A 24978-nucleotide genomic window follows, 5' to 3' on the forward strand; every position below is an offset into this window, starting at 1 on the left:
ACAAGTCAATCACTGATAAATCACAATGATTATTCTGACACGCCGTGTGAATAAACGATCATGAATCATTAAAAATCAAATCTTCTTGGCTTGATGTTGACGTTTCAAATTACAGTAAAGTCTCGTTATATCGATATTCTCGGGAGTCGGAAAAAATAGCGATATAACCGGACTATCCATATATCCGATCCTGCGCCGAACTGCATTAAAAGTGGGCGGATCTTTGATATGGCATGTAATTTTCTCCTTGAGTTCATGGATTGCGTATCTAGCATGCTTTTGTACTACAATAAATTTTGTACTACAGTAAATAAAAATAAACTTACGCTGTAGTGATTACCGGTTACCGGGACATAATTCACCCCGGAACTATCGATAGGGAAGGTGTTGCCACCCGGAGGGGTAGGCGCGAGGGACGGGTGTTTTCCGCTGTGTGTGCTGCACTCTGGTGGTGGAAGTGTGAAAAATAAAGTTGACTGGAAGCAGCCGTTCGCCGTGTTCTTTTTTGGTATTGAAATCCTTAAGCAAAGATTGATTTAAGCTGCTTTTGTATCGATATAAGCAGACCAAATTGGCTGGCGGGAGATGAAAAGGGCATCATAGTAACCGGATTATCATAATAACCGTGTATCGTACTAACGGAGCTAATTATATCATAAAAGACTAGAAATTTGCCGGGAAATGAAAATAGTATCGTAATAAGTAGTAATTTGTTTTAACCGATATCGATATAACGAGACTCTACTGTAGTTGAAAAACATGAAAACTATTTTGACATTTTACATCAACTACCTTGACCAACCTGGATGGCATCCCATAAACAATTAGTAGATTTGACAGATACTCCTTTACTATGGTAATGGTAATGGTAGTGGTAATGGTAATGGTTTTATTTCATTTGAACATGCATCAGATTACAATTGAGTGCATCCCATAATCAGTTCACAGTTCCACATGTCCAAAAGGAGTAGGAAGAAGCAAAGCTTATTAAATCCTACCCCTCCATCTGGTACTTTTACAATCAGTAACTGTTACATTTGTTCACTTCCTGCTTTCCATAATACAGTTTAAGGTTTATTTTATTTTATTTTATTTTATTTTATTTTATTTTATTTTATTTTATTTTATTTTATTGGTATGGTACCAATTATGTCATTGCATGGTCATATCACATATAGTAGATTTGACAGATCTGGAATTGAGCACAGATATGCATGAAAATTATTTCAAAAAAAAACAAAACACCTCAAAACATCCACAAACGGCTTTATTATACATATTTCTCTTCCAAGGAACCTTATAACTGACCATGAACATAACTGCCAAATCCGGAGCCTGACACCAACCATGTCTGTGATGATATTCCGATATTCTGACTGGGGGAGGGGAATGGGGGGGGGGGGGGGGGGACCACCCAGCAGTGGATTGTGAATGACTGCAGGAACGAAGCTTTGCAGCGGATACACTCTGACAGGCGAAACCAGGGCTATTTAGTACATTGGAGTGGAATACTGCATACTGTGCTACAATGGTACCTATTGATGAGTACTCTAGTCTTAGTCTAGTTTTAGTCTGCCATGCGAGATTCTGTCTGAGACAGACAACAAGGTTGGGTGCTAGTTATGTTTTTTAGAGTTTTAGTATTTTTTGGAGAAGATAATACTTTGAGTGGGCGGCACGGTAGACGAGTGGTTAGCGCTCAGACCTCACAGCTAGGAGACCAGGGTTCAATTCCGCCATCTCTGTGTGGAGTTTGCATGTTCTCCCCGGTTTTCTACGGGTACTCCAGTTTCCTCCCACATTCCAAAAAAAACATGCTAGGTTAATTAGCCACTCCAAATTGTCCATAGGTATGAATGTGAGTGTGAATGGTTGTTTGTCTATATGTGCCCTGTGATTGGCTGGCGACCAGTCCAGGGTGTACCCCGCCTTTTGCTGTTGTTGAACTGTTGTTGATGAATTGAACTCAATCTCCTTTTAGAACAGGGGTCTCAAACACGCGGCACGTGGGCCAAATGTGGCCCGCAGGACACTAGTTTGAGGCCCCCGCCTTGATATAAAAAGTTTAATGTTAGTGCGGCCCGTGCAAGTTTGATATGGATGCTGTATGGTATCATGTACCCAGAAAAAATTATTACGTTTGATTCATGTTCATGTTAAAGGTTAAATAACTGTTAATAGTTATCCTCCCTATCCGTGTGGAAGTGGTAAGTTTTTGGCTATTTAAGTTTAAAGGAAATAACTTGAAGGCTACCGTTTAGGTGGCTAGTTGTCTAGTTTGCGAGTTAGCATGTGTCTCAAGACCCTGCAGTTGCGCAATATGTTGTAAATAAAAAGAGTATAAATGTGACTATAGTCGTGTTTTGTCATGTCTACAGGGCTCTAATAATGCTTTGTTCATTTTAATCTGAAAAAAATAATTTGTCTACCCACCAACTATATGTGGTTTATTAAGTTTTTATTATTTGCTGTTTTATTATTATTATTATATTTATTTATTACTAATTGATTGATTTTCTTTATTCTTGATTGGTTTATTTTTCATGTTATTTTGTGCAGAAAAATAAAAATTAAGATATTTGAGAACAGTGGAATGTTTTATCAGAGCTTTTATTGTAGAAAATCGGAACCAAAGCACTAAAAAAAGTTTAAATATTTTTCTGCTTTTAATAAATACGTTTTTTTTTTTGGGAAAACCTAATGTGGGGCCCAGTCTCGCCCAGACCCTAGCTCCAGTGGCCCCCAAGTAAATTGAGTTTGAGACCCCTGTTTTAGAACGACTGTCCCTCACGTTCACATTCATACCGATGGACTATTTGGATAGGATGAGAGGTGGATGGTTTGATGCTACCACTCGTGCCAATTAGAGAAGCTACAAACGGAACCTCAATGATATGCGAGTACCCAAAAAATGACTACCCAGAATAGTCAAATATGTTCCATAAATGTTAGAATGTGTGACTTTTGGTGGCAAGGCATCGCACCATCTGTTTGAAAGCAACAACCAAACAAACCGAGCTCTCTTAGAACTACTTTCATAAAGACTCAAGGGCTTATAAATGTCTTCAGTTTCAGGTCTAAATGAGAAGTTTATTCTGCAACCTTAGGACTTGGGGCCTTTAAAACATTTTACAGCCGTCGTCATATGTGATCCCTGCAGCAACGGCGCCTGCGACCTACTTTTTGAAAACCGATGTCATGAAAGATTTTGCAGCTTTAAAAAAAAAAAGGTCACCGACACCACATCAGAAGTTCCGTCGAGGAAAAAGACGGCGGTCATAACTAACGCCACATCCATTATGGAGCAGAGTTGCCATTTTTTGACAAACGGCAACAGAGCACCTTAACTTTTTACAAGCTTCCTACATACGGATGACCTTTCGGGAAAGTGTCAGGCTAGCGTGAGAAATAAAGTGCAACCCACTGTTATACGGGGCCTAATTAGCGGTCCACTCTAATGTTGAGTGGCAGTCCAAGGGTTGTTGATAGCCGGAGCTGTGAACACTGCTGACTCGGCACTCGGATGGCAAAACCGGTAAAATTCCTGTTCGTTTTCCCTTCCAATTCTACAATAGAGTCCAATAGTCAAATTCCTTTATAATTTTTAAAGTTAGCAGGTTAGAATCCTGAAGGGCTTACATCTAATTTGCAGCCTGAGGGGGTCTTTCCGGGTGATCAAAACCACAACGGTCTTAGCTGAGACCTGACAATGTGGGGTATTTGTAGTGCTTTTAGTTGCATATGTTAGTGAAGGTCGAGTGTCTGAGGAAAATAAGTTCAAAGTGAAAAAAAAGATGTGATTGTTTGAACTCTATTTTGTCACCCCGCCATGGATGTGGACACGCACACACAAACACAAACACGACTCTACAGGTGTGGGTATCTCCTCAGGGTAGAGCTTTTGTATGCAGGTATCTCCATAAGCTTCCAAAACACACTTGTAATCCAGCCGGGGTTTTTTTTTTTTTTTCTATCTAGCATCTTCTCTTTTTTTTCATCTCACTTTTGCAAAGCCACTCACACAACATAGTAAGAGCTCAGAAAAGTTTTTTTTTTTTATTAATATTGGACTCAACACCACGACTGTAAGAGTCATATGACTATAATAAGTCATGATGCTAATGGTAATGGTTTTATTTCATTTGAACATGCATCCGATTACAATTGAATGCATCCCATAATCAGTTCCCAGTTCCACATGTCCAAAAGGAGTAGGAAGAAGCAAAGCTTATTAAATCCTACCCCTCCATCTGGTACTTTTACAATCAGTAACTGTTACATTTGTTCACTTCCTGCTTTCCATAATACAGTTTAAGGTTTATTTTATTTTATTTTATTTTATGTTATTTTATTTTATTTTATGTTATTTTATGTTATTTTATTTTATTTTATTTTATTTTTTTTATTTTATTTTATTTCATTTTATTTCATTTTATTGGTATGGTACCAATTATGTCATTGCATGGTCATATCACCTCATACTTCAGTACGAGGTACATTATTAAAAAAACAACAACAACAAAAAACAACAAAAAAAAACCTTAAACTGTATTATGGAAAGCAGGAAGTGAACAAATGTAACAGTTACCGATTGTAAAAGTACCACATGGAGGGGTAGGATTTAATAAGCTTTGCTTCTTCCTACTCCTTTTGGACATGTGGAACTGGGAACTGATTATGGGATGCATTCAATTGTAATCTGATGCATGTTCAAATGAAATAAAACCAAAACAAAGAAAAAATAGGAAGGGAAGAATAAGTTTAGGTATAGATTTATGAGTTTGGGTTGGATGAGATTGTTTTACACTGGGAGTAAATGAAAGATTTTACAGACTGACTGGATCACACGAGGCATGCCCAGACAGACATAGGTGGCGTTCAGTGGTTCAGTACAAATATTTCACATACAGTCATGTATCATTGGTAAGAAATACATCAAACCTACACATTCCCATAATAAATACAAGAAACCAATTTAGACAGAATTTTCTTTGGAACAAAGTAAATTTTGGTGAATTCATTCTTACAAAACCAAGAGTTTTTGATTTTTTGTGAAAAGACCGAAACTGGTCCTCAAGGTCATCCACCACACGGATCCAGCGTGATGAGTTCAAGCAAGTAAGACATACTTGTGTTCATAGAGGAGTAATAAATCCCTTTGCAGGGACTGTCTGTGGCCGTGTCTCAGCCTGTGTAATAAGTGTTGTGGGTCGAATAAAAGGTGCTTACCGACACACTGCCTTAACATCCACACACATCAGTGCGTTAGCATCCCTATATTTAAGGAACTTCAAGAAAGCCACAAACAAAAGCAGTAAACCTGCCTGTCTCCTATCATTGCCATCCCATCGTTCCTCGACCATCTCGTCTACCTGAAGAGAACACGTCTGGGTTATGTCTGTCTACAGCTTCCCAGAGTGACAATGACAAATCAACTCGATTGAATGCTACGATGGCCAGCCAATCACAGGGCACATATAGCCAAACAACCATTCACACTCACATTCATACCTATGGACAATTTAGAGTCGCTAATTAACCTAGCATGTTTTTTTTTTGGAATGTGGGAGGAAACCGGAGTACCCGGAGAAAACCCACGCATGCACGGGGAGAACATGCAAACTCCACACAAAGATGGCCGAGGGTGGAATCGAACCCTGGTCTCCTAGCTGTGAGGTCTGCGCGCTAACCACTCGACCGCCGTGCCGCCCAAATATATGTTTTAATTCATTTGAAAGACATAAGTCCATAAGTACGTTAAACGCTATATTGACAGTTACTATGGTAACCATTATGTCATTGTATGGTCATATCACCTAGTACTTCAGTACGAGGTACATTATTTAAAAAACAAAAAATAACTGTATTATGGAAAGCAGGAAGTGAACAAATGTAACAGTTACTGATTGTAAAAGTACCAGATGAAGGGGTAGAATTTAATAAGCTTTGCTTCTTCCTACTCCTTTCGGACATGTGGAACTGGGAACTGATTATGGGATGCACTCAATTGTAATCTGATGCATGTTCAAATGAAATAAAACCATTACCATTACCAGATGTGAAGAAAAATGTCACAAAATTTTGATGTACGGTGGATTTTTTTTTGGAATGCCATGCACATCAAAAATGGGTCTCTAATGCAACCTGAGCACGGCGATGAAGTGTGCCATTTTGAAAAAAAAAAAAAACGGTCCACAACGTTCGGAATCAGCGTGTTGCCCCTCAAAAGTTGGAAGCTCTCGAAAAACTGCAACAACGCTCCCAACTAATGATTTGGGACAAGACCTGGAGAGACCTTTAGCTGGTGGAAGAACTAAGCATGTTGATATTTTGGAAGAATGGCGTGGCGTTGTCTTGCATTGCAGCTACTGCCATCGGGGTTATTGAACAAGGACAATTTGTCAGATTTACTAATTTATTCATTAACTTTGACAAAAAGGAAACCATAAGTAACTTTAGATACAAACCGAAATTGAAGCAAACTGAAGAAAACTTAATAAAGGCCCTTTTCTGTTTTGCGTAAGTCGGAGGCTGATCTGAGGGTCCGTATCAGGTCCCGGTTTGAGACAGACCTCCACACTGAAATGAGGTACCTGGCATGAAAGCCTTTCTGTTGTCCTTCCCATGTCATCAGAAATGGACAGTTGCCTATGCTTACAACTGCGATGCTGTCATAGATCTGGAAGTACTTCGCCCCTCCAAACAAAGGAAATTACTCTTCAGAAAAATGTGAAAAACACTCGGTTAGTATTACATACCACTGAGGCTTGGGTTTAAGTTATTTCTTACTTTTAAGGCCGCGTGACTGATTGTCATGGTTAAGATAATAACTCCAGAGTAATCCTTAGAAACAGAAAATGAGCAACGGTCTCACAAGTCTGGGATTTTTTTTTACAAACATGTCAGTCACTGGAGGTTGAACATAGGACTGGAATTACCGTATTTTGGGTTGTAAAGCATGCAGGATTTATTTGTACCCACCTAAAACTGACAGCTTTCTTACGATAAACAACTTGAGAAACCGTCACTTTTTATAATTAAGGTTTACCTTAAAGCGGGGGCCTCAAACTAGTGTCCTGCGGGCCACATTTGGCCCGCGGGCCGCGTGTTTTTCTGTATGGTATCATGTACTCGGAAAAAAATTATTACGTTTCATTAATGTTCATGTTAAAGGTTAAATAACTGTTAATAGTTATCCTCCCTATCCGTGTGGAAGTGGTAAGTTTTTGGCTATTTAAGTTGAAAGGAAATAACTTGAAGGCTACCGTTTAGGTCGCTAGCTCTCTAGTTTGCGAGTTAGCATGTGTCTCAAACACATGGCCCGCGGGCCAAATGTGGCCGACAGGACACTAGTTTGATATGAAAGTTTAATGTTAGTGCGGCCCGCGCAAGTTTGATATGGATGCTGTATGGTATCATGTACCCGGAAAAAATTATTACGTTTGATTCATGTTCATGTTAAAGGTTAAATAACTGTTAATAGTTATCCTCCCTATCCGTGTGGAAGTGGTAAGTTTTTGGCTATTTAAGTTGAAAGGAAATAACTTGAAGGCTCCCGTTTAGGTCGCTAGCTCTCTAGTTTGCGACTTAGCATGTGTCTCAAACACGCGGCCCGCGGGCCAAATGTGGCCGGCAGGACACTAGTTTGAGGCCCCCGCCTTGATATGAAAGTTTAATGTCAGTGCGGCCCGCGCAAGTTTGATATGGATGCTGTATGGTATCATGTACCCAGAAAAAATTATTACGTTTGATTAATGTTCATGTTAAAGGTTAAATAACTGTTAATAGTTATCCTCCCTATCCGTGTGGAAGTGGTAAGTTTTTGGCTATTTAAGGGCTACCGTTTAGGTCGCTAGCTCTGTAGTTTGCGAGTTAGCATGTGTCTCAAGACCGTGCAGTTGCGCAATATGTTGTAAATAAAAAAAAAGTATAAATGTGACTATAGTCGTGTTTTGTCATGTCTACAGGGCTCTAATAATGCTTTGTTCATTTTAATATGAAAAAAATAATTTGTCTACCCACCAACTATATGTGGTTTCTTAAGTTTTTATTATTTGCTGTTTTATTATTATTATTATTATTATTATTATTATAATTATTATAATAAAACAGACCGGCAGAGCAATGTAATATTGGTCACCTGCCTTGTTCCTCTGATAGACTTTTTGATGGACGAACATTTTTGGTTAGTGGTGTGATACAAGATTTTTCCAATGTAAAAAAAAGGTTGAAAAACACGGCGTCGACAGCATCGAGCGCTGCCATGTATGATGGACTGACGAACCTCTGAAGGTACAGAACTCCTACAGAATGTAAAACCAAGTTCTGTCAATTGACTGGTTGACTTTGAGGTCAGTTCAGATAGCGAGGAGCACCTTGGACTTTGGTTTCCAGTTTCCAGTTTCCAGTTTCCAGGCCCGGGACAATCAGTTTCCAGCTCGAGACGAGCAAAAACAATTTCCTCGAAACCAACGAACCTGCATTCCAGAATATTAAACAGCAACTGACAAGTCACTTTCCCACTGAAAAACCACTCGGGGCTTTTCTTCTGCGCACACACACGAGTAGAATACTTACAGATGTACACAATACGGACACACAAATGCTGCATTCATTACAAACACAGCATGGGCAAATGAAAGCCATCTTCTTTTGGCTTGTTCGAACCGGAACAAACCCTCACTGCCCCCCCCCCCCCCCCCCAACACACACACACACACATACAATATGTTTCTGTCCCCACCAGGAAAAGCCTCTCAGCTTCTTTTCGCCCCATTCAGTACAAATAACTTCACGGTGGGATAAAAGCATAATGTTTCCAGTGGACCTCCCTCCCCCCACACTGCTTCACTTTTTGGCCCCACGTTCACTCTTGCCCCCCCCCCGCCCTCTCTCTAGTGTGCTTGCTCTCGGCCCGAAAGGACATTCTTATTTCATTAAAGGAGAGGGGTGTCTGGGAGGCCAAGAGGGTCGCCAAAAACCCTCGACAGCAGGACATTCGTAAACAACAAACCAACCAAAGTCCAGTACTTGGTGACATAATGCATAATGGAAACAACCGAACCGATTCAAAACATAATGCATAATGAAAACAACCAAACCGATTCAAAACATAATGCATAATGGAAACAACCGTACCGATTCAAAACATAATGCATAATGGAAACAACCAAACCGATTCAAAACATAATGCATCATGGAAACAACCGAACCGATTCATAACATAATGCATAATGGAAACAACCGAACCGATTCAAAACATAATGCATAATGGAAACAACCAAACCGATTCAAAACATAATGCATAATGGAAACAACCGAACCGATTCAAAACATAATGCATAATGGAAACAACCAAACCGATTCAAAACATAATGCATAATGGAAACAACCAAACCGATTCATAACATAATGCATCATGGAAACAACCGTACCAATTCATAACATAATGCATAATGAAAACAACCGAACCGATTCAAAACATAATGCATAATGGAAACAACCGAACCGATTCAAAACATAATGCATAATGGAAACAACCGAACCGATTCATAACATAATGCATAATGGAAACAACCGAACCGATTCATAACATAATGCATAATGGAAACAACCGAACCGATTCATAACATAATGCATAATGAAAACAACCGAACCGATTCAAAACATAATGCATAATGGAAACAACCGAACCGATTCAAAACATAATGCATAATGGAAACAACCGAACCGATTCATAACATAATGCATAATGGAAACAACCGAACCGATTCAAAACATAATGCATAATGGAAACAACCAAACCGATTCAAAACATAATGCATAATGGAAACAACCGAACCGATTCAAAACATAATGCATAATGGAAACAACCAAACCGATTCAAAACATAATGCATAATGGAAACAACCAAACCGATTCATAACATAATGCATCATGGAAACAACCGTACCAATTCATAACATAATGCATAATGAAAACAACCGAACCAATTCAAAACATAATGCATAATGGAAACAACCAAACCGATTCAAAACATAATGCATAATGGAAACAACCGAACCGATTCATAACATAATGCATAATGGAAACAACCGAACCGATTCATAACATAATGCATAATGAAAACAACCGAACCGATTCAAAACATAATGCATAATGGAAACAACCGAACCGATTCAAAACATAATGCATAATGGAAACAACCGAACCGATTCATAACATAATGCATAATGGAAACAACCAAACCGATTCAAAACATAATGCATAATGGAAACAACCAAACTGATTCAAAACATAATGTATAATGAAAACAACCAAACTGATTCAAAACATAATGCATAATGAAAACAACCAAACTGATTCAAAACATAATGCATAATGAAAACAACCAAACTGATTCAAAACATAATGTATAATGAAAACAATCGTACCAATCAGAATCAGAACCAGAAATGGTTTATTGCCAGGTATGATCAAACACATACTACAAATTTGTTTTGGTGAAGTAGGTGCAGACGCATCTATTAAAAAAATGGAAATACAAAATTTCCAGAATAAACAGTATAAATATATGTAAACAGTCTGTTTTTTTGTTTGTTATTGCGGAAGTACAATCTGTTTTTCCTAAGATTCATAACATAATAACATAACATAATGCATCATGAAAACAACCGTACCGATTCAAACATCTTCACGTAGGACAGGGGTCTCAAACTCGCGGCCCGCGGGCCAAATGTGCTAGTTTGAGGCCCCCACCTTGATACCAAAGTTTAAATCTGAATCAGAAATGGTTTATTGCCAGGTATGCTCAAACACATACTATGAATTTGTTCCTTAAATTCATAACATAATGACATAACATAATGCATAATCAAAACAACCGTACCGATTCAAACATCTTCACGTTGGACATGGGTCTCCAACTCGCGGCCCGCGGTCCAAATGCGGCCCGCCAGACGCTAGTTTGAGGCCCCCACCTTGATACCAAAGTTTAATGTTGAAATGACTTAGCTTAAAGCTGCGTGCACACCGGACACAATTGAACATGATTTTGCCCCGCCCATACTGTTACCCCGCCCTGTTTTGCTTTGGATTAGCAATGAAGCTAAAGGCTTATATGACGCCGGGTACAAATAAATGCAGGAAATGATTTGGAATCAAACGGGAAAATACACGTCAAGATAAAGCATGTTGTTAAAGTTACGACGCTGCTCCCAGACGGAACTGAGTACGATGCTAACTTGCTAATTGGGTCAAATTATTAAGTTCATGTTAAAGGTTAAATAATTGTTAATACTGTACATTTCAATCTGAAAAAAATAATTTCTCTACCAACTTTATATGGTTTCTTACGTTTTTCTTATTTGCTGTTTTATTATTATTTTACTTATTTATTACTGATTGATTGATTGATTGTCTTTATTCTTAATTTGTTTATTTTTTTATTTTATTTTGTGTATAGAAAAATAAAAATTAAGATATTTGAGAACAGTGGAATATTTTGGTGTGGAAAACCGGAACCAAAGTACTGAAAAAGTGTAGCGTATAGCAAAATTTCCAGTTTTTAATAAATGCGTTTAGTTGTTTTTTTTTTGAAAACCTGATGCGGCCCGACTTCGCCCAGAACCTAGCTCCGGTGGTCCCCAGGTAAATTGAGTTTTAGACCCCTGACGTAGGATATAAAGTGTAGCCGAGACAACATCGGTGAAATAACGCATGAATACCTGCACAGACTCTAACGTCCGCACAGACCACAAGCCCGGGGTTATTTGTCCGTCTATTTGGCTATCTGCGCTGTCATCTCTGTTTGTTCATATTAAGGAGGGCTCACTCAGGGACAGGATATGGGGATTAAGTCTGGTCTTATTGTGCTGTAGCTACACACCACTAAATGGCTCCCATCTGTTCCCCCATAAAGGGTGGCTAATACACGGTTAGCCGTGCCGGAGTCGTGCACTGCCAAAATAACAGCAGTGGATAGATGAGCTGCGTTGATATCGGCAGCCGCAACACCACTTTGTGCTAAAGGCTAATGTGCCTGGCTTATTGTATTAGGCCGGGGTAAGAAGAACCAATACACATCCACGTTAGAGCACACACGTGTACACAAAATAACGGTATATCTGATTCAAGACCCCGAAGCAGTAGGCCAGTCCTAGGTTTACCTTAAAGCAGGGGTCTCAAACAAGCGGTCCGCGGGCCAAATGTGGCACGCAGGACACTAGTTTGAGGCCCCCGCCTTGATATGAAAGTTTGATATGGATGCTGTATGGTATCATGTACCCAGAAAAAATTATTACGTTTGATTCATGTTCATGTTAAAGGTTAAATAACTGTTAATAGTTATCCTCCCTATCCGTGTGGAAGTGGTAAGTTTTTGGCTATTTAAGTTTAAAGGAAATAACTCGAAGGCTACCGTTTAGGTCACTAGCTCTCTAGTTTGCGAGTTAGCATGTGTCTCAAACACACGGCCCGCAGGGCAATTGTGGCCCGCAGGACACTATTTTGAGGCCCCCTTGATATGATATAAGTTTAATGTTGTTTGATATGGATGCTGTATGGTATCATGTACCCAGAAAAAATTATTACGTTTGATTAATGTTCATGTTAAAGGTTAAATAACTGTTAATAGTTATCCTCCCTATCTGTGTGGAACTGGTGAGTTTTTGGCTATTTAAGTTTAAAGGAAATAACTTGAAAGCTACCGTTTAGGTCACTAGCTCTCTAGTTTGCGAGTTAGCATGTGTCTCAAACACACGGCCCGCGGGCCAAATGTGGCCCGCAGGACACCCGCCTTGATATGAAAGTTTAATGTTAGTGCGACCCGCGCAAGTTTGATATGGATGCTGTATGGTATCATGTACCCGGAAAAAATTATTACGTTTGATTAATGTTCATGTTAAAGGTTAAATAACTGTTAATAGTTATCCTCCTTATCCGTGTGGAAGTGGTAAGTTTTGGGCTATTTAAGTTTAAAGAAAATAACTTGAAGGCTACCGTTTAGGTCGCTAGCTCTCTAGATTGCGAGTTAGCATGTGTCTCAAACACACAGCCCGCGGGCCAAATGTGGCCCGCAGGACACTAGTTTGAGGCCCCCGCCTTGATATGAAAGTTTAATGTTAGTGCGACCCGCGCAAGTTTGATATGGATGCTGTATGGTATCATGTACCCAGAAAAAATTATTATAATTATTAATTATTAATATTATTATTTTATCAGAGCTTTTATTGTAGAAAATCGGAACCAAAGCACTGAAAAAGTTTGCATATTTTTCTGTTTTTAATAAATGCGTTTTTTTGTTTGTTTATTTTTTGGAAAACCTGATGCAGCCCAGCCTTGCCCAGACCCTAGCTCCAGTGCCCCCCCCAGGTAAATTGAGTTTGAGACCCCTGCCTTAAAGGAATACACATTAGAGCAGTTTAAGCAAAAATCGGAGGTGGAAAGAACAGCATGGAAAAAAGATGGAGAGACGGAAAGAGAGGGAGAATAGAAGCAGTGTGGTCCTTTATGACGGTGAATCATGACATTACTGCCTTCTTGGCACATATGGACTACATTATAGGCTAAATGGGCTGTGCCGGTTACTGTACGTTTAAGAAGAAAACGGCTACAAAGTAGACTAATAACTATTTGCAACCAACACACGCTAACAGAATGCTAATCCGAAAAGCAGTATCGGGGAAAAGCGAACAACAACTAAGTCACGGAGACAATCCGCTTGTGATGGTCCACCTGTAGATTATTGGGGGTAATTAATGGGATTCATCGGAAACTATGACTGTACCGTGGGAGCTCTTTTCTCCAGTTTCCACAAACACATCAGCACCGGTCTTCTTAGGCATACTCAGACTTGAATCTTTTAAAAAATCTTTTCTTTTTGACTGTTTCTTTGTTTTAAGCACGCGTGTATTAGCTCCAAGCAAAGCATAACCCTCTCCCTGAACAGACCCTCTCTTTCAGCACGTCTGCATTCAAAGGCATCCTGAGGCCATGGGGGGGCTTTCGATATAAAACTCCCACAACAGGAATTACCCTTTATGACTCTGCATTCTTCATTTTATGCTTTTCAGCTTGCAGTCTTAAAGAAAACATCATGACTCTTCAGTGTTGTATTGTAATTAACCGCCCCCCACACACGGGAACACAATGGGGTGGGGGAGCGCGGTAAAATTTTTTACTATGGCTAAAAAAAAAAAAAATGGAAGGCTTGGGGTAGAAAGACTTGTCCATCTCTGGTTTGTGTCATGTGTCGTTTTTTTATCACCACTGGACCCCTGGTACAGCCACATTAGGCCGCTTGCCACATTTAGTTCTAATAGCACGCAGTTACCTTTAGAACTGTACACACAATGAATGGAAAGCAGCTTTAAACAAGCAGCACGTCAACTTTAACAGAAAGCATCTCTAAATGTTCTTTAGTCAACTCAAATTCATAATTCGGCCAATGTAAATATGATCTCAGGGAAGAACTATATGACTATATTAACACTTACTATGGTACCCATTATGCCATTGGATGCTCATATCACCTCGTACTTTGGTACGTGACAAAAAATAAGAAATTAAAAAAAAATTAATAAACAAAAAAAAATTTTTACAAAAATTTATAAAATAAATTTATGAATTAATAAATAAAATAAATTTGCTAAATACAACGATTAAGAGTCTTGAACCAGTCATGATGTGCTATATATATCACTATATTGACACTTACTATGGTACCCATTATGGCATTGGATGCTCATATCACCTTGTACTTACTTCGGTACGTAACAAAAAATAAGAAATTTAAAAAAAAATTTAAAAACTAAAAAAAAATTTTTTACAAAAATTTATGAAATAAATTTATGAATTAATAAATAAAATAAATTTGCTAAATACAACAATTAAGAGTCTTGAACCAGTCATGATGTGCTATATATATCACTATATTGACACTTACTATGGTACCCATTATGGCATTGAATGGTCATAAAGTACGAGGTACATTATTAAAAAAAAAAAAACCTAAACTGTATTATGGAAAGCAGGAAGTGAACAAATGTAACAGTTAGTGATTGCTTTAAAGTTACCATCAAATTTGCATCTCATGTCTTGGTTACCTTCTTAGGCTTCCTCATCCATGAAAATGTTGGTTTTAATACTTTTGGTGTGGGCAAACTGTATCATGGAAAGCAGGAAGTGAACAAATGTAACAGTTACTGATTGTAAAAGTACCAGATGGAGGGGTAGGATTTAATAAGCTTTGCTTCTTCCTACTCCTTTTGGACATGTGGAACTGGGAACTGATTATGTGATGCATTCAATTGTAATCTGATGCATGTTCAAATGAAATAAAACCATTACCATAAATGATTTATTAAAACATCTGTAGCAGACATAAATATATGGGTACTCACTTTGTACACGAGGCTCCCACAGTGATGTCAAATCATGCCCAGATCCCTTCTTCATCATCCTGTGGGACAAACAAGCGAAAGAAGAGTCAGAGTATCGTTTCACAACAAAATATTTCAAAAATATTCATATGCTCCACACATCACAAACCCGAATCTTGCATTGTTTTTACTTGTCCTTTTAACAGAACATGCTAGATGCTAAATGTTAGCATGCGGTGACTGGCTGTGACACAACCTGTAAACAAATCCGGACCTATAAATACTCATTCTGGCAGGTAAAACACACAGACAGACACGCTTCCACACAACAGTCAAGAGTTCTCACAGATCTAAAGCAAGCAGCATGTTAGAACTTTTTTTTTTTTTTTTTAAAGGAACAACAACCCCAAAAAGGGTTGTATAATTAAGATTTTGATAAACACTTGAAGACTGTTTTCTATTTCCTTTAGGGCCTGCTGCCAAGGATCTGGCAGTGGAGCTGGCGTGGCTAAATGAGTACAACATGGACACAATATGCGTGTCAAAGCACACACAGTTCACGCTGAGCTACAAAGCTGGAGTACATCTTGAGAGGCTATAGGCACTTCGAGGACTTGTCTCCTCCAGTTAGATTTCACCTGTAACTTGACAAATCGCAGTAGAATACGGGGCAATGTAGGTAGAGCTTGGCTTGTAACTGCCTGTTTTTCACGACGATTCACGACAGAATTTATCTCCAGGAACCTGGTACCACGCTTCTCAGACGTTACAGAGAACCCTTGAGACCTTGGGAAGAAACCCCGAACAGAACCCGATGTCTGCAGGGTGCCCGTCTGTATGGTTGGGTTGAGAGACAAGGTAGAGGGACAGATGGTAGATCAAGAGAGAGCGAGAGAACAGGATGGAGAGGTTGGATAAAAACCACCTTGCAAACCACCTAACTTATTTCATGACTGCACGATGCATTTTTTTGCAGGCACGATCATGCATCAGTCACTGACTGTTTTTTTGTGTGTTTGTTTTGGGTGGTTTGGCTTGGAAATGAGACAACAATGGACACAACAACCTTTATATCAACAACCGTAATAACCCCCCCCCCCCACCCATGTTCCACTAAGAGAAGTGGAGAAAGTAGCTCAGGGACGTCCTCCAGGGATGGAGAGGTTGGATAAAAACCACCTTGCAATCTTAAACTTATTTCATGACTGCACGGTGCATTTTTTTTGGCGGGAACGATCGTGCATCAGTCACTGACTGTTATTTTTTTGTGTGTCTGTTTTGGGTGGTTTGGCTTGGAAATGAGACAACAATGGACACAACAACCTTTATATCAACAACCGTAATAACCCCCCCCCCCCCACCCCCATGTTCCACTAAGAGAAGTGGAGAAAGTAGCTCAGGGACGTCCTCCAGGGATGGAGAGGTTGGATAAAAACCACCTCGCAATCTTAAACTTATTTCATGACTGCACGGTGCATTTTTTTTGGCAAGCACGATCGTGCATCAGTCACTGACTGTTATTTTTGTGTGTGTCTGTTTTGCGTGGTTTGGCTTGGAAATGAGACAACAATGGACACAACAACCTTCATATCAATAACCGTAATATCCCCCCCCCCCCCCCCATGTTCCACTAAGAGAAGCGGAGAAAGTAGCTTAGGGACATCTTCCGGGGATGGAGAGGTTGGATAAAAACCACCTCGCAATCTTAAACTTATTTCATGACTGCACGGTGCATTTTTTTTGCGGGCACGATCGTGCATCAGTCACTGACTGTGATTTTTTTGTGTGTGTCTGTTTTGGGTGGTTTGGCTTGGAAATGAGACAACAATGGACACAACAACCTTTATATCAACAACCGTAATAACCCCCCCCCCCCTCCATGTTCCACTAAGAGAAGCGGAGAAAGTAGCTCAAGGACATCTTCCGGGGATGGAGAGGTTGGATAAAAACCACCTTGCAATCTTAAACTTATTTCATAACTGCACGGTGCATTTTTTTGCGGGCACGATCGTGCATCAGTCACTGACTGTGATTTTTTTGTGTGTCTGTTTTGGGTGGTTTGGCTTGGAAATGAGACAACAATGGACACAACAACCTTTATACCAACAACTGTAATTCCCCCCCCCCATCCCCCGTCCCCCAGCATGTTCCACTAAGAGAAGCGGAGAAAGTAACTTAGGGACATCTTCCGGGGATGGAGAGGTTGGATAAAAACCACCTCGCAATCTTAAACTTATTTCATGACTGCACGGTGCATTTTTTTTGCGGGCACGATCGTGCATCAGTCACTGACTGTGATTTTTTTTTTGTCTGTTTTGGGTGGTTTGGCTTGGAAATGAGACAACAATGGACACAACAACCTTTATATCAACAACCGTAATACCCCCCCTCAGCATGTTCCACTAAGAGAAGCGGAGAAAGTAGCTCAGGGACATCCTCCGGCAGTCTAACCTTATGGCAGCATAATTAAGAGATGACCCAGCTCAGCACTGATTTATAATATAAGTTTTCTGTAAGATGCACGGCTGTGCAGTGCTCACATGAGCATACATAAAATATTACACCCTTCTCAATATGTTACAGTACGCACCTTGCAGTCTTAAACTTGTTTCATAACTACACAGTGCATTTTTTTTTAAGTCAGCGGGCACGATCGTGCATCAGTCACTGACAGGGATTTTTATTTTTTCTGTTTTTTTTCTGTGGCTGGTGATATAAAGTCAGTTGGAAAACTGCTTGCAATACTGAACGCGGTCCTTTTGATAAAAAATACAGTCGGCAAGGATGCCATATTATTTATATTTAAAGAATAAAGTCTCAAGGATCACTTACACGCTTACACATATAGCTGAAAAATAAAAAATACATATAGCAACTTCTGATCAATTCAAGCCCTGCCCATATCCGGTTAAACCACACCCATTTCCAGTGTATGTCCCAGTGTCTAGAAATGTTTCTTTACTGGGTGAGGGGGCAAAATGTCTCTTTTGAGTACACAGAAGAGACATAGGGATATACAAATAAATACCCGAATGGGGGAAAAAAGGGGGGATGATATGAAGAAGAAAACACACAGTAATTAATCACGCTTAGATGAAAGAGAGAGATAAAAGGAGGTGTGGAGTTTTGTGTTTAGAGGGAAAACAGCCTCAGCGCAGAGGACGTCTGTGACATTCAAACTGTGCGACCTGATATACCCCATCAGGACTTCACACACACACACACACACACACACACATTTGCTCCTTAGGGGCTTTGTCGTAACCTTGGGGGTCAAAGAGCAGATACGAGGGAAAGCCACATGGTGATGCCGCTGTCAAGACGGTTTGTTGTTTTGAGATTGTGGATGTTTGACACAAGAGGAAGCGCTAAAGGTAACAAACTTGCAATAATACGATGTGTGGGTGTGGCTAGTGAATAATATCGAAGAAGCTATTGTTGCTGCCTAATGAAATCATACAGCCATATTGTTTTAATGCTTTTTTTATAAATAAAGAAAAATATAAAAAAATTAAAAATTAAAAATTAAAAATTAAAAATTAAAAATTAAAAATTAAAAATTAAAAATTAAAAATTAAAAATTAAAAATTGTTTTAATGTTTTTTTTATAAATAAAGAAAAATATAAATAAATGTATAAATAATTTTATTTATATTAATAAAAAATAAAAAATAAAAAATAAAAAATAAAAAATAAAAAATTAAAAGAGTAAAGATGTCAAGAAAAATTTCACAAAATTTTGAGGTACGGTGGATTTTTTTCCTATTTTTTATTAATTTAACATTTACGCTGTCTGAGTTGAAAAATTTGTGAAAGGTATCTGTTTCATAAACTAGTTGTCAAAATTTTTCTTCATTATTTTTTTATTAAAATTTTTTTTAACTGTATTATAGAAAGCAGGAAGTGAACAAATGTAACAGTTACTGATTGTAAAAGTACCAGATGGAGGGGTAGGATTTAATAAGCTTTGCTTCTTCCTACTCCTTTTGGACATGTGGAACTGGGAACTGATTATGTGATGCATTCAATTGTAATCTGATGCATGTTCAAAATGAAATAAAACCATTACCATTACCAGATGTGAAGAAAAAATTCACAATTTTTTTTTCTATTTTTTATTAATTTAAGTTGAAAAAATTGTGAAAGGTATCTGTTAATTTTTTTCATAAACCAGTTGTCAAAAAATTTCTTTATTATTTGGGCATCTGCTGCCATTTTTTTTCTGCAACTTTAAAACATTTCTCACAGTCTAACAGTGTTTTTATTTATTTCCGCTAAACCGAAATTAAGACCTCTGGCAAGCGCCATAGTTCCCCCCCAAATTAATAATCTTATAGTAAAGTATATGCAAAGTATATATAAAGTATATAACCCCCAAAAGCACCAAGCTTGGCAGAGGTAATGATTAATTCTGTAACAAATATGTACTACATCATAAAGTCCAATTTGAACCTGAAGAAACGGGTTCCCGCAGGGAATCCCCACTACGTGTTCGACTCCAATTAAGAAATCTGTTTTGAAACATGTAGACAGACAGATTTGGGTATTTTCCTTCTCATGGAAATCCCCAGTCTTATATCATAACATGGCAAACACATACACCTTCTCATTTTCATACTCATAATATGGAATCCCCCTGAGGCACGTCTCTGTGAATTTCTATTGTACTGCTGTCCACCTGTTTTTGTACTTTATTATTTATTATTATTATTACAGTATCCTATCCCGGAACCCATCACTGACTGTACCAATGTTATTTAGTGTCATAAAATCTGAACTCGATGTGTGGTTAAGTGGACATCACACTAACCTGGTCCATAGGGGGTCTGTGGTTGGCATGGGGGGGCCCTCTTGGCAGGCTTCGATGATGAACATTTGTGGAAGGCAACGACAGCAGATGTTGAGGATGATGTTGCTGGTGGATGCGATCTTCCTCATAATTATCGGTCATCATTTTCATTTTGCTTTGCGTCTGCAAAAAAAAAAAAAAAAAAAAAAAAAGAAAAACAAAACAAGTGATAACACGGCGACTTGATTGTTATGCTTGTCAAAGTGAGAGGAGACGATGTTGAAAGCCCTCAAAGATGTTAAAAGCAGCGGCGCTGACAACACATGACAGGTGATAAATTGAGTAAAGTGGAGTGTCTGATGGAAACACTATGTCTGTCAAATATCATCCAAGACAAATAGCAGTAAGAAAAGTTGGTGTTAGACATAGCCACAGGCTGTGGATATTTACACACTTGCATTTTAGTTGACTTAGATTAAATTGACTAATAAATTTAATGGCACTTTTTGTGTGTTTACAGCATATAAGACAAGAGGCTGGTATTTAATTGGACATATTTAACCTTCCTCTTGTGTTAGCTTTCTGGTATCAACTCTTATGTTACCGGGTCGGTTTTGACCCATGGATTAAATCAGTCATGATGTGCTATATATATCACTATATTGACACTTACTATGGTACCCATTATGGCATTGGATGCTCATATCACCTTGTACTTACTTCGGTACGTGACCAAAAAATAAGAAATTTAAAAAAATTTAAAAAACTATAAAAAAATGTTACAAAAATGTATAAAATAAATTTATAAATTAATAAATAAAATAAATTTGCTAAATACAAGGATGAAGAGTCTTGAACCAGTCATGATGTGCTATATATATCACTATATTGACACTTACTATGGTACCCATTATGGCATTGGATGCTCATATCACCTTGTACTTACTTCGGTACGTGACAAAAAATAAGAAATTTTAAAAATTAAAAAAAAACTATAAAAATTTTTTACCAAAATTTATAAATTTAATTTATAAATTAATAAATAAAATAAATTTGCTAAATACAAGGATGAAGAGTCTTGAACCAGTCATGATGTGCTATATATATCACTATATTGACACTTACTATGGTACCCATTATGGCATTGGATGCTCATATCACCTCGTATTTCGGTACGGGGTACATTATAAAAAAAAAAAAAAAAAAAAAAAAAACTAAACTGTATTATGGAAAGCAGGAAGTGAACAAATGTAACAGTTACTGATTGCTTTAAAGTTACCATCAAATTTGCATCTCATGTCTTGGTTACCTTCTTAGGCTTCCTCGTCCATGAAAATGTTGGTTTTAATACTTTTGGTGTGGGCAAACTGTATTATGGAAAGCAGGAAGTGAACAAATGTAACAGTTACTGGTTGTAAAAGTACCAGATTTCAGTTATGGCTGAAAATATTGCTTTATAGTCATATTATTATAACCGGGTCGAAACCGACCCTCACAATACAATCCTGTCGGAATGTGAATACCGCTCGTCAAAAATAGCGTGACAGTTGTTAGGAATCAACAGCGAGCCTGAGTCAGCTGCAGCAGATACAAGGTAGATACCGCCCGAGGATATCGGTGCTGAGATAAGCAGTGAGCAACTAATGACTGAGGAAACGAGCCAGGCAGGAACTCCAAGAGAGGATATGGCTCATATTGAGGAGCTTAGTAATTAGCTTCAATTGGAGAAAAGACCTACTCAGATGAGACAAGAACCTTGACATCGCGGTAAGAAGAGAAACAGAAGAGTGAAGGGCTCAGGGCACCAGACCGATAGTTAAGGTGCTTAAAGGCTACAATGAAGTGTCCTGCCCACCCTGACCTAAGGTGTTCACACCAGCAGGTGTGACTGGGTGGGGCGACAGTTACAGAGTGGACACCGGTCGTTTAAACGGGACAATTACTATCATACACCACAGAGATGACATAACTATTCAACTGCCTGCCAAACAACACATATGTTTACATAAGCTGACAGGAACATGTAAGGTACATTAAAAAAAAACTGTTTAAAATGCATAAATATGGTTAGAACATTTAAGAGTATACATATAAAATTTAGTTGTAAAAGAAAAAAAGACACTCTACTATTTTTTTTATATGTTTGTTTCTAAAATAACCAAATCTCCATTGTTGGCGTTTGGGTGTAATACCGCAACGTCCACTTGGGGGTGCTAGCAGCGATGGTGGTATAGAGTAGGTGACAAAACGACAGAGGAAGAAGAAATCCTGAGGGTGAATATACGTCAAGTCATTGTGGATTGTCTTCCTTATTCTGTACCACAGGTTAGTACAAAGTAGAGATAATTTATATTTTAACGGTTGTAAAGAGAGTAGAAAGTTGCTAAATGTTTGTTACAAAATGTGTTGTAGAGCATTTGAACATAATAAGCGAAATGGCTAATGCTAGCCAGCTTTAATGTACAGTTGATAGCATGAAGCAGGCTAATTGAAAAAATGTGAAATGTGTCGGAAAACAAATTAGGTTAGTACAAAGTAAAGATAATTTATATTTTAACGGCTGTTAAGAGTTTAGAAAGTTGCTAGAGTAAACAGCTGACTGCTAAATGTTTGTAACAAAATGTGTTGTAGAGCATTTGAACATAATAAGCAAAATGGCTAATGCTAGCCAGCTTTAATGTACAGTTAATAGCATGAAGCAGGCTAATTGAAAAATGTGAATTGTGTCTGGAAACAAATTGGTAATTGTTGATGTAATCATCTTATGATATCTGAAGTGTTGTTATTATATATATATATATATATATATATATCATATAAGTAATCGTGGATTGTCTTCCTTATTCTGTACCACAGGATTTTCAAGGCATACAACCCCTCCAGTTGGTGGAGGGGCAACTGTTTTGGATGATTTTAATGTTCGAAATAAAGAAGAAGAAAAAAAACACCCATAAAGGACCTTTTTCCGATACAACAGACTTATCTTATCTTAGTATCCTTATGTACCGTTTGATATATGTGGTAATCAAAGTATTTCTGTCCCAATTGTATTGTTTTTTGCATTTCAATTCGCCCACGCTTGGGACCCGTAATATATTCATAGCATTTTAATCAAGTTAGCAGGCGTGTTTATGCGTGTTTTCTAAATGTTTATGCATACATGCATGCCTGCCTCACATTGCACATTTTTCTTGGTCAGCATGAGAAAGGACACAATGACCCAGCTCTGAGCTTACTCGGTTCCTGCATGGCCCACCAATGAGAACACAAAATGCATTCTTTACTGTGAAGAAGCCAATGGATGGTTAAGGCTCTCAAGATAAGTTAGGCCTTTAGAGAATGGCATACCGAAGAGAAATCGGAATATATCTTTTCCCCACATGAAAGCACTTCTGGTGCTGAGCCATCACTCACAAGGGATGGGAGCATTGAGAGAATTCCCAAATGGGAACATATTTGTTCAGACTAGTTAATGTGAGTCTTTGGTCGAACCTCAAACGGTAACAAAGCAGTGATCGAGAAAGCAGTTTATCTTAGGCTGACGGCTCAAACAGGCACACACACCAACACACAATGTGCCGAAAGTGGTTGATGGGGAGGTCAGACGGAGCACAGCTATCTGGAAATCTATCTGCTGCTCCAGATCATTTTTCTCCTAAGAGACTCCCATAATTCTTTGGCATTTCCTGGTCGGTGGCTGTTGATGACCAAAGGTGGGCAACCTATCCTATCAGTGTGTGAATGGGTCTGAAGACATCCTGCAAGGAGTCCGTCAGATTGGGAAAACTCATGACAGCTCATGAAAGGAATTGTAGTAGTGTGTGGACTACTTTTAGGAAATACTTCCAGCCTCAATGATTTAAGGGTCCTGGTGCTTGGTGGTCATAGCACTGCCTGGTAAAACCACACACTTGTATAAGGCATAATGCATAAGGCTAAAAACAACCAATTAGCTAAAAATGTCATCCAGTACTTCTCTACAAAAGAGGAGAAATATGATCTCAGGGAAGAAGTACATTTGAAACACTTCTATGCTAGAACTACGTTAAAAAGCCATCGCATTTTAGTATGTGGAATCAAACTATGGAATGGATTAAGTAAGGAAATCAAACAATGCACAACAATGAGCCAATTCAAGAAACAAACTGTAAATAAAAAACTGTAAACAACTGTATTATGGAAAGCAGGAAGTGAACAAATGTAACAGTTACTGATTGTAAAAGTACCAGATGGAGGGGTAGGATTTAATAAGCTTTGCTTCTTCCTACTCCTTTTGGACATGTGGAACTGGGAACTGATTATGGGATGCATTCAATTGTAATGTGATGCATGTTCAAATGAAATAAAACCATTACCATTACCAGATGTGAAGAAAAAATTCACAAAATTTTGAGGTACGGTGGATTTTTTTTCCATTTTTTATTAATTTGAGTTTCTTTTTTTCATAAACCAGTTGTCAAAAATGTTCTTTATTATTTTTTTATTTAAAAAAAACCTTAAACTGTATTATGGAAAGCAGGAAGTGAACAAATGTAACAGTTACTGATTGTAAAAGTACCAGATGGAGGGGTAGCTTTGCTTCTTCCTACTCCTTTTGGACATGTGGAACTGGGAACTGATTATGTGATGCATTCAATTGTAATCTGATGCATGTTCAAATGAAATAAAACCATTACCATTACCACTTAGCGGTAATATTATCAAAGGATTGAGCTGCCTGTGTGCCTCATTACTTTTTCAGAACCACAGAATGAACAACCCCTCACCCTCATAATTTTTTTTAATGTAACCATACATCCCATAATCAGG

General features: G+C 38.4%; 1 protein-coding gene across 2 annotated transcripts in view; it reads right to left on the reverse strand.

Annotated features, from left to right (window-relative positions):
• The window catches only part of LOC131136511 (ERC protein 2-like), a 127933-nt gene that overhangs the window by 29398 nt on the left and 73557 nt on the right, over positions 1 to 24978 (reverse strand). For both annotated transcript variants that reach the window (XR_009131749.2, XM_078798250.1), the window contains 2 exons: positions 20191 to 20352; positions 15402 to 15460 (listed from right to left, as the gene is read on the reverse strand). Coding sequence is in view for 1 of the 2 variants with exons in the window: in XM_078798250.1 (XP_078654376.1) it covers positions 15434 to 15460; positions 20191 to 20352 (189 nt within the window). In the remaining variant the exon portion in view is untranslated. The remainder of the gene's footprint in view (positions 1 to 15401; positions 15461 to 20190; positions 20353 to 24978) is intronic.

Source organism: Doryrhamphus excisus, linkage group LG17 (assembly GCF_037039965.1).
Source record: "Doryrhamphus excisus strain RoL-2023G ecotype Guam linkage group LG17, RoL_Dexc_Guam_v1.1, whole genome shotgun sequence".
Lineage (NCBI taxonomy): Eukaryota > Metazoa > Chordata > Actinopteri > Syngnathiformes > Syngnathidae > Doryrhamphus > Doryrhamphus excisus.